Source organism: Neophocaena asiaeorientalis, unplaced genomic scaffold, assembly GCF_003031525.2.
Source record: "Neophocaena asiaeorientalis asiaeorientalis breed wild unplaced genomic scaffold, Neophocaena_asiaeorientalis_V1.1 scaffold118, whole genome shotgun sequence".
Lineage (NCBI taxonomy): Eukaryota > Metazoa > Chordata > Mammalia > Artiodactyla > Phocoenidae > Neophocaena > Neophocaena asiaeorientalis.
This window is the reverse complement of record NW_020175528.1, coordinates 1431426-1442895: the sequence shown is the minus strand read 5'-3', so window position 1 is coordinate 1442895 and position 11470 is coordinate 1431426. Positions and strand designations below refer to the sequence as shown.

At 46.3% G+C, this 11470-nt stretch overlaps 1 protein-coding gene across 1 annotated transcript in view; it reads right to left on the bottom strand.

The window, feature by feature from the left end:
- Positions 1–11470, bottom strand: part of CLSTN2 (calsyntenin 2) — a 511540-nt gene that overhangs the window by 31994 nt on the left and 468076 nt on the right. The window contains exon 9 of the mRNA XM_024769029.1: positions 7515–7677. Coding sequence (XP_024624797.1) covers positions 7515–7677 — 163 coding nt within the window. The remainder of the gene's footprint in view (positions 1–7514; positions 7678–11470) is intronic.

Below are 11470 nucleotides of genomic sequence, written 5' to 3'. Positions count from 1 at the left end.
GGCCTCTCACTGCTATGGCCTCTCCCGTTGCGGAGCACAGGCTCCGTCCGGACGGGCAGGCTCAGCGGCCATGGCTCACGGGCCCAGCCGCTCCGTGGCATGTGGGATCGTCCCAGGCCGGGGCACGAACCCGGGTCCCCTGCATCGCCAGGTGGACTCTCAACCATTGCGCCACCAGGGAAGCCCATCTGTGTTGTCTTTAAACCAATATACCCTCATGTCAAATGAACTCCAGGTCCTAGAATCACCTTTTCTTGATTTTTTAGTACAGACAATGCAAAGAGACACCTTGTTAGTCATCCCTGTGTGTCAGACCATGAACCATACGCCTTTGTCAAAACAAACTCAAAAATGGGGTATAATTCAATAAACACTAATTATTGACCTTCTCCAGGACATGAAGTAGGAGGAAAGAGAAGGGGAGGAGAATCTGTGAAAGCAGATAGTCCTTACTTTCTGCAAACTCATGCCCTAGTAGTGGGTGGAGATCTGCATTAATAACTCCAATGAGATGTTTCCCAAACAGTGCTCCAAGAACACTGTTCCACAAAGAGTGAGTTCCACAGTGGAATACGATTGAGAAACATAGGTTAAGTAATGTCAAACTGATTGGTTTCTTGGTGGGCTTTTGAGAGCTTTGAATAAGCAAATGTGCATTGTGACTCTTCAATGGGGTGCTGTGGGGATGGTTTACGCAGTTTCCCAAACTGGACCTTGGCCTCCTTGAGGAAACTGTGGGACCGAGCTTCATGAACCCCTCGGGAAATGCCACTTGAATGTAAGGCGGACTGTGCTAGCACGTGCCTCCTTCTCCCAGCAGCAGAGACCCCCAGGGATGCAGAATAATTTCAACACAGACTTTATTAAGAGAATTTGTATTAAATTAGACCAAGCTTATTAAGTGACGGCATGTATTCCAAGTCTCTGCACTACTTTTAGTGTCTGGCAAAAAAAAAAAAAAAAAAAAATGACCTGAAAATGTACAGCAGATCTCAGGTCCACATGTGGCTCTAATTCCTCTTTGTCTGAGGAATAGATGCTATTGATTACTGCAACCCTCAGGTTTATTTCTGCCTTTTTTTCCCTTTTTTGGCCATTCCTATTCTTTGCCTTGACTCCTCCGCAAAGCCACAATGCGGGTTCTCTCTGTCTGTCCCTTAACAGGTTCTAAGTTTTAGAACCATCCCCTTCTTTATCTCCTGCTGCTTTATTTGTTAACTAGGGGATAGGACTCAGCCAGACCAGGAGCTAGGGCAGAAAGCCCTCCTCATCCAAGGCCAGAGGGGTGCCACCGTCAGGAACAGGCAAAGCTAGACACTCTAGGGAGGTCAAGGTCCAGAGAGCGCTGGAGGAGAGGCCCCAGCAGAGGCAGGGATGAGGTGGTCTCTGGGGACAGAGCCACAAGCAGAGAAGTGTGTGATGGGCTCCCCCAAGAGCAGATGAGACTCAGGCAGAGGGCAGGGTGGTACTTTCTGGGGTGCATGTCTAGAACTATGTTTCTTCAAACACGTTCAGCCATTTCATTAACAGAACTTTTGCCCTGATATCATACAAAATGGATAAAACAGAGCTGCTCTGGTTGTCGTGTTGGGGCAGAGGTGCCCTGGGGTGTCACCTGCTGAGGCACCTCTCTGAAACCCCGGGGACTCCCTAAGGCCGTGGTCTGGCACATCAGCAGGCTTCCCGATTCACCCCCACGACAGCTGAGTTACAGGCCCTGGTTGGTTGGGCCCAGTGTAGAGGTCCAGGCACAAAGCAGATGTGATTATACCGTTTTTACCATATATGGGTAGAACTTGAAGTTTTGCTGTTAAAAATGCCTACAAAAAAAAAAAAAAAAAAAAAGGATGAGTAGGGACTCTAAGGAAAAGGACAAATTGATAGTCTTTCAAACGATCTTCTCCAATGGCGTGACCCGGAGAGAGACAGGGACCTGGTATTTGTCCAAAGGCAGCCGTTTCTGACTGATCAGACTGATCTCGGCCAGGAGAGAGGGTCTGATTCCATCCCCAGAACACTGACACGGAGCACAGAGGTGATGGTCAGGTGGCATGCAGCGGGCATGCAGCGGCCACGCAGAGGAAGGAGGACTTTTTTGAAAGGCGAGGTCCATCCTGACTTCAAAAGCCCTTCTCAAGAATTAAGATATACTGCCTGCTCTAGGCCGTACTGGCAACATTTCTTAAGTGTAAATGAAGTCTCAATTTTTTTTTTTAATTACTGGAAAAAATACCAATGAAAATAAAGTTCTACCCATTGCTTTGGCTTTCCAATTCACGAACAGGGTACAGTAGGCTAATTGGGGCTGCAGAACACTGCCCAGCCTCAGTGCTGGAGCCAGTTCCCGGGAGCAAGCAGCTGCTAGCACATTATTTTCTATCCTCATTGTTAAACCCCAATTGGAAATTTCACAAATGGGAACCAGTTCCCTTGCCAACCTCAAAAGTACTTGAAAAACTCCCCACGATTACAGGCCCAAAGGGGTTCATTCACACAGCGGGCTTATAGCGTGTATATAAGTGGACTTCGGAAGGTTTAGAAACACGCCGAGATAAAGACTGCATTATAGGCCATCAACTTCACAGTGCCATGTCCTGTTGAAAGACCTTTCGGTGTCTCCTTCCAAGACAAACAGAGAATCCAACCTCCTAACAAGGCAAGATGGCGCCCTATGGTCTGGTCTCAACTCCTAATCTCAGCCTCCTCTCAACTCATTCTGGTCCATGCACGTTCCAGTGATAGGGCACCCTGGGCGTGCTGACGTCAAGCTTCTCTGCCATGCTATATGCTGTTGCCGTCTTTATCTTCCTAGCGAACTCTTTCTCATCCAATAAAGCCCAATTTTAGAGATTTTAAAGGATTTTTCTCCTATGCTGAAAATTCACCAATAGATTATCATTCCCGTCAGAGAAGATACTCAGATCTTCTCCATGCCCAGAGGCCTGGATGATCAGGTTCTCTCCTATACCATCAGCCCCATCTTCCAGCACCTATAGATGGACCTGGGAGGGCAGGGTCTGAATGTGAGCATTAATCCTGGGGAAAGGGAGAAAGTCAGTGCATGCAGGGAGCCACGGGGAAGATGGCATCCCAGAGGCCAGAGTGTACCAAGGTCTTGCCGACAATCTGCCATATTGGGTTTAGGTGCAAGGAGCAGAGAAGGAGGTGGACGAGGCGACCAGCAGATGTTTTCAAATTTACACATTCATTCAACTGAAACATGCCAAGCACACTCCATGGACCCATCACCTAATCCTTATAATAAGGAGTAGATATTACTCTAGATTAAAAAGAAAAAAATAGGTGAGAAAGTAGGAGTTCAAGGAAGTTAGGGATTCTGCTGGATCCACACAGCTAGTAAGTGGCAGGGCTGGAATTTGACTCAAACTCAATTTTGTATGACTCCTAAGCCTAAACTCTTTTTTCTTGTTCTGTAGAGGATCAGTTGAAGGAGTATACAGCAAGAGATTAGCCAAGAGAATACAGAGTTTCTGTGGCGTTTTGATTCCAGAGTTGTCAGATATCTCAGAAAGGAAAGGGTTTACAGCATTTGTATCAATACACATCAGTTCCTGCATTTTCCCAAACACATAATCACATCAACAAGGTGGCCAGTCAGCAACAGTGGCAGCAAGCCACATGGAAGGCGAGCAGGCTTTGAAGAGTTGAGGTTGGGCACATCTGACGGGGTGGCCTTGGGTAAGCTACCTCACCTCTCAGACCCTCAGTTTTTTTATCCACAAGTGGGGACTTACTAGTGCTTTCTCAGAGGACTGTAAACATCCATGTACATAAAGGGCCTCCTTGCAACACTGGCTCTTAAAGTTTCCTCCAGGAAATGACATAAGGCACTTCCACTCACATTTAATTGGCCAAAGCAAATCACATGGCCACACTTTACTCCAAGAAGAGTGGTCCTAGCATCTATCTGGGAAGAGGACAGAAATACTCAAACACCCTAGTGACCGTTCTTTCTCCCACACTCTTTTAAAGCATTTTTAAAAAATCTTTCTTTCTTTCTTTCTTTCTTTTGGCTGCATTGGGTCTTCATTGCTGCATGCGGGCTTTCTCTAGTTGCGGCGAGCGAGGGCTACTCTGTTGTGGTGTGCGGGCTTCTCATTGCAGTGGCTTCTCTTGTTGTGGAGCACAGGCTCTAGGCACGTGGGCTTCAGTAGTTGTGGCATATGGGCTCAGTAGTTGTGGCACATGGGCTCTAGAGCCCAGGCTCAGTAGTTGTGGTGCACAGGCTTAGTTGCTCCGTGGCACGTGGGATCTTCCTGGACCAGGGCTCAAAACCGTGTCCTCTGTTTTGGCAGGTGGATTCTTAACTACTTTGCCACCAGGGAAGTCCCTCTCCCACATTCTTTTAAAATGAACGTATACTTTGGTTTGAAAAGCACTTTTGTGATATAGCTTTTAAATAAATTGTCATCGGGTATAATATTAGAACTTCTATTTATGGAGTGACAATGTCATCTTCAGATGTGGCCTAGGTGGATATTGAGGAAGGAATCAACTCCCAGAGAATGGAGTCAAGGATCACAAAGAACATGTCCCACCCCTAGGGCAGGGGCCCTTACAGCATCTGCCCAGAGGGATTTCAGAATTGCTGTGGACCAAAGACTGCTGTGTTTCTCTAACTATTCCTCTTACGTAGTGGAAATGTTTTTTGGTTATTCTGCTTCATTCCACTGTTGTATAGTGTGTGTGTGTGTGTGTGTGTGTGTGTGTGTGCACGTATGGAGGGGGTGATGGCTGTGGTGGTAGCAAATACTTCTTCTTCTTAGTGTATAGGTCTCCAGATCGAGTGGAGCCGCATCTGGGCCAGATATAGAGCCTCCTATGCATCTCAACCCAATGAAAAGTTCATCAGGAATCACTCAGAGAACCTGTGCATTGAGCTTGGAGCCAGTAACAGGTGGGACTTAGAGGTTGTCTCATTTAGAGAAGAGTGGCTGTATTTTTAATGTGGGAAGGGCAGTCAAACGACCATCGCTGACTAAGTGGACAGACCACAGTGTTCATCAGTGTCGTTCATACAATATTTCCAGTTTTTCTTCCAGACATATTATAGATTTCACTTCCAGGCTTTGTTGGAGTTAGGTGTGGCCATGTGACTTGCTTTGGCCAATAATGTGTGAGTAAAAATGATTGGTGTCACTTGTAGGCAGAAGCTTTAAGGGCTTGTGCACCATCCATCATGCTTTCTTTTTCTTCTTTCTCAGCGTGCAGCAGTGTGGCCGCTCTGTCTGCTTGGGAAAAGCAGAGAGGAGCCCCCTCTCTTCTGCAGTGAATACGAAGTGAGAATTGTTTTAAGTAACTGAGAACTGGGGCTTGACTGTCACTACAGCACAACTTAGCCTATTCTAACTGATCCAAAGAGATCATCTTAATTCTTTATAAAATCACTTTATTTTGGTGGGGCTGGTCTGCCCAGTTGGCATGTAACTGGGAAAAAGTGGTTTCATCTGGCCTTGTTAGAGTTCGGGGCAGGTTTCCATTGCAGGCTGGGGTGACAGGGATCCAGATGTGGTCCCTGAGGGCCTCTAGGGAAGAGTAGTGGTAAGGTTCATGGTGAGGACATGACTGGGGCCCCCTTATCTTATGGGCAGCATCCAAGCTATGTTCTGGAATATCCACGGGCTGACTGGGGGTATCCAGCTGGGGCACTGAGCCACACAAGAGGGCCATCGCTCCAGCACAGCTGTGTTTAGTGACTAATGATTCCTACGCAACCTCTAAATCAGTGCCTTGCTATACTAATTAGTTTCATGGACTCTTGCCAGATGACACAGTCTTCCTTTCCTGTTATCCTGGGGAACTCTGCAATACTGAGGAAGCTCCTATCACATTCTACTGAAACGTCTGAGAAGCTTTCTACTATCACGTGATGTACGTCAGACTTCAAGTAGGTGACTTCTGCTCAAAAACACACTCTCTCACTCAGGCATAAAAAAGAATGAAATAATGCCATTTGCAGCAATGTGGATGGACCTAGAGATTATCACACTAAGTGAAGTAAGCCAGACAGAGAAAGACAAATATCATATGATTGGCTTATACGTGGAACCTAAAAACAAAAGATACAAATGAACTTATACACAAAAAACAGAAATAGACTCACAGACATAGAAAACAGACTTATGGTTACCAAAGGGGAAAGTGGGGAGAGGGATAAATTAGGAGGTTGGGATTAACATATACACACTACTATATATAAAATAGATAAACAACAAGGACCTACTGTATAGCAGAGGAAACTATACTCAATAGTTTGTTATAACCTATAAGGGAAAAGAATCTGAAAAAGAATATATATACACACACACATATATCTCTGAATCACTTTGCTGTACACCTGAAACTAACCCAACATTGTAAATCAACTATACTCCAATTAAAAAATATATACTCTCTTCTGTTGCCTCATTCCTGCTTTGTTTCCTTCCCGGACTTTGTGTCTCTAGTGCTCCCAGGGCTGCACCATTTGCCCTTCTTGTCATCTTCTCTTGCATGGGGCTGCCCAGAACTCACTCTTCGTCCCAGTGCAGAGGGGCCTATGTCTCCCCTAGAGGGAGCCAGCCCTCAGAAGACTTACTCTTATACCATAACCCACCTTTCCCCTAAGCCCCCATGGCGAATGGTCAAGGCCACAGATCTTAGTAACTTTCAAAGAATCCATCAACACGAGTTCGAGTCATCTCAGAGTGTAACCTGCTTATTTGGGGAGCATTTTACTTCCCCTCTGCTCTCCCATTGGTACTTCAAAACACCCCAGCTGCTAAGGGGGCAAAGACAAGGATGCCAGCAAATCTGAGTGGGGAATAGAGAGGCTGCCTGCATGTTCAGAGGGCTGGTTTTCCCGCCTCCAAAGAGATCAGTCTGGGTGCAGGGACTGGAGGAGGGGCAGCAGCAGAGGAAATGAGGAGGGAGCAGAGACCTTCAAGCGAGAAGGCAACAAGGAGCCTCCATCCCTGGGGAGCAGGGAAGGGGCTCAGAGCTTAGCAGAACTTGAGGGTGGCCCCTCGTGACTTTGAACCTATGCGCAATCCACCCGCTCCCTCCGTCCCACATATTTGTGAATTCCCGGTATAGAGGGTCGGGGTCTTGGACAATTTGATTGGGAATAAAGAGAGATCCTTGGCTCCTGACCCGTGTAGCAATCAACAGAGCCAACTGGCAATTCTGTTATAAGATTCCACATTCAGCCCCACACAGCCCCAGTTTGAAACCGGATAAGGTTCCAGAACAATAAAAGGCATTAGCGACTCAGAGGCAACCTGAAATTCTCATGTTTATCTCAAATCAAAATCTGGTCTCAAGCCAAGTGCTTTATTATTATACAAGCGTAGTGCCTGGATTCATCCTTATTTTTATAAGTCCTGTTTTATTAGTAAGGGATAGAAAATTTTCCTGGCTGATTCTCATACCACTTGCTTTGCCCTTTTCTCTGTCAGTATCTTTCATGGACTGTACACAGATGGGTCAGGAAGAAGGTCTGGACTTAGGGTTACCTTGCCAACAAGCGCCGACCGTAAGTTGCATGGCTATGTGAGACGGATGAATGGGCCAATCGTTGGTCACCAGGTATGGTTCATACGTTGCTCCATCCATGTATAAGGTAACCACAGGAAACTCCACATTGATGACATAATAATGCCATTCTTTGTCACAAATCTAGCGGAAAGAAAGAGAAGCAACACTTAAAATTGAATATGCAGTGAAACATCAAACAGACTGTTATTCTAATTATGAAAGAGGGAGAAGCAACCTTTAGATCAACAATGTTTATTGCAAAGAACTCAATGAACATAATGGTTGATATGCACTGAGGTTATAGAAACTCAAATCAAACGTGATGGGGCAAACCATGGAGTAGAGAAACACCTGAGAAGCTAATTATCAGGCAAACATTTGGCTATCGGCAGATTATCTTGGTCACATAATTACCAGCTCTCTAGGCTGGCAAGTTCTTGGTGGACAGGTGGAGGTGTCCGCTTAAATTTGCGCTGTATCAAATTTTTCTTAGTTTTTCAATAGAGAGAGAGTAAAATTAAAATTGTTTTTCTAAGCTCTGGGATGGATGGAGCTATAAAAAGAAGGATGCTAGATTGGAAGTAGAAATGAAGAAGAAGATAGAGAAGGGGCAGAGGAAGGGAAAGAGAAAGAAGAAAATAGAAGAGGAAAAAATTAGGAGTTAGAAAGGATCAAGGAGAAAGCAATGACCATGGGAAAAGGAAGAAGAATGAGTTTCAGAATAGGAACCTCCCCCCCTGCAATTCCTTTGTCTCTAGATTAAGGCTTGTCTGAGGAGCTGTTGTAGTCTCACCCTCCCTTCAACCCAAGCAAAATAAATTCTGAGACAGACAGTCTGCCCAAGAGGACTCAGTTTTATCCTTCCTTAGAGTGCCTGGGGAGCTAGAGAAGAACAACAAGTGGGTCCTCCTGGCTGGAATCACTCATGTCCCCTCACATGTCCCCTCACAACTTTTGCACCTGTGATTTCTGGTCTCAGGCCTGGGAATGAAAATCTAACCTTAATGGGTGGGTAGAGACATTGGGGGCCAGGATAAAGTCACAATTCCTGACCTCAAGATGCTCAACTCCCACAGCATCATGCAAAATAGAAACCAATATGGCATGTCTTGGGAAAAGCGATAGGAAGCATAAAAGGTGACAAGGCTGGGGATGGGAGCCCCCTCCCTCCGGCCCCCTAAGCAAGTGTCTTGGAAGTCGCATTAGGCTCTCTCTCCTCCCCACTCCTTCTCCCTCAAATCCCTCTGTACCCTGTGGAGTCCACCTCGGAAGTGTCTCTCATCTGCGTCCTCTTGTCTCCATTGCCCCTGCCATCTGTGGCAAGCAGACAGATGAGTTCTGCATGAAGGTGACCCCAAGTGAGGACATGAAAGTCCTCCCTATACCCCGCTCTGGGTTAAATGTGCTGTTTCTCATGAATAGATAACACGAAAGGGATGCTAAATGATATTTTCCCTTTCATTCTGGAATAAGATTTTTTCCCCTTAATGTTCTTTTTATACGGTTCTGTCTCATGTCTCAGAAAATTGCTTCTTTTGAAATCCATTAACCTGATAAAGCCTGATGAATATTTTAGGGGCCCTTGGAAGGTAAGCAGGAGGGGTCCAGGCAGATGTCTCCAAAATCCTGTTACACTTCACTGAGTGTACAGCTCAGTACCTGATACATCTCACTAGAGGTCCTAACTCTATTTACACCCACCTCCTGCTTGATGCCTGAGACCAGACACTGGGCTGGGTACAGGGATCTTGGGGTGGGTCTCTGACCCAGGTGAGGCTGACCTAGGGGTGTAGGTGTGGCACAAAAGAAGATCTGAAGACACAGTCTAGGGGTGATGAAAGAGTGGGGAACTAAGGAGAGTTCTGAATGAGGGAGCATCTAATCCAAGGAGACCCAATGCACGCTGGACTTGGGGTTTGCAATCACGGATGGCCAGTCAGAACATCCTGGGGATGGTCTCTGAGGCATCAGGAAACCTCTGACCAGTCCCAGGGTGGAGAGCGGACAGATGGCAGTGCCGTGACCCTGTCCACACCTCATGCCCTTTGAAATACAGGCAGAACACAATCAGGCAGCACTGGGGGGCTCCCCTGCCCAGGCCACCATCACCACTCTTCCAGTGGCCTCCCTCTTGGGCCTGGCTGCCATGCTGAATCCATGCACTGGCTGACTCTACATCACTCTGCATCTGCCGTAGCTGGATGGAGGCTGGTTCTCTGGCCCGCTTTCTTTCACAACACTTACAGCATTTTTGTAGGACGATACAAAAAAATTCCAAGGAGGAAGCAAAATAAGTCCGTATCTTCACAGGAGTAGCAATCCCTGTCAACGTTACAATCTTCTCCTAGGCACCCCCACATCCCCCAGCTTTTCTGAAATGTGCTCCATGAACAGCAGCCCTGTGATGTCCCACCTAAAAACCGTGATGTCCCACCTTAAAAAACAGTGAAGCCTTGGATTTTGTTTTTTCATTTCCCATGTCATTAGCCTATCCAAGGTTCCCAGCGGCCTCAAAGTATACACCTGTAACAATTTTTCAACCTTTTGGTAAAATGGAACTTTTCTATTTATAGCATTCCTATAAGCATCCCATGAAACAAGAGTTGGGAAAGGTCTATTTGGAACACACTGTACATACAGCTTGAAAGTTTGCTTATCTCACTTAACATCAGTATTAAAATGCCTTTACTATCTTCATTTTACATGGCTGTATAATATGGATACACTACATGATACTATACTATATTTTATACTTCATTATTCCCTTATTCGCAGGTATTCATTGTGTACCAGCAATTATAAATGGTACCACAATGCATTTCTTTTTGCACCAATATTTCTCTGCATTTCTGATCATATCCTTGGAAGAGATTCCTGGAATGGAATTACTGGATCAAACGTTGGAGGTATTTTTGAAGGCTCTTGACAATACATCATCCAGTTTTTTCCTGCAATAATTTGTGCTTATTTATACTCCTGCCACACAGTGTGAGACTGCTCGTGTGCTGTACCTTTACCACAGTGAGTATTTAAAAAAATAGAAAATCCTGGCAATTTGGAAGGGGGATACGTTCTATCTTATTTTAATATGGCAATTTGGAAGGGGGGTACGTTTTTATCTTATTTTGACATGGGTCACAAAAGATGGCAAGATTTATATTTTCCGAGGTCAGAAGGTAGGGCCTTCTGGGAGTGGGGGGCAGCCTGAGCTGACCTAGAGGTAGTAAAGGTTGGGAGCTTCCCCAGTGAGCTCCTAACTCGGCGTCCAAACAGAGGCTATCAGTCAGACTGGGCTTACTCCTGCAGACTTCCTGTACCAAGTAATCTATGAAGGCAGCTAAAGGAAATGCCTAGTTAGGGTTTCATATATGTGGATCTATGATGAGAAAGAGACCCTCCTTAACCCTCTGCAGGGACAAACGGTAACTGAAAAATGATCAAGCCAGGAGGCAGCAAAGATAACTGTGTCAGGCAATGGCTCCACCATGAAAGGAGGAAATTAGGCAAAGTGACCTTTCCTGGGGGGAGAGAGGAACTTTCATTCCTGAGTGTGCATGAATCCCTGGGGAACCCAGCTGGCACCAGGCATGTCCAATGCCAACCCCAGAGACAATGCCCAAGCCCTCAGCTGGACCAAAGACACTTTGCCCTCTGGAAACCTGCAGGTGTTTTCCCACGGTGTCTGGTGGCAGCTGCTGTTTAGCTGGGGAGTGAATCAGAGACCGAGGCCCAGGGACAAACGCTGGATATCTGCCCAAAAGGGTGGATGGCAGGGACAATGCCAAGGAGGTCTGAGTTGGGAGCAGGCTGGTACTGCAGGGTTGACTTGGAGACTGGGGAAGCTTCCCATGAGAGGGGAGGAGATCAGGCTGCCCACAAGTTGGTCCAAATGTCCTTGAATGGGCCACACTGGAAGTTCTGCGTTGGTTTTCCT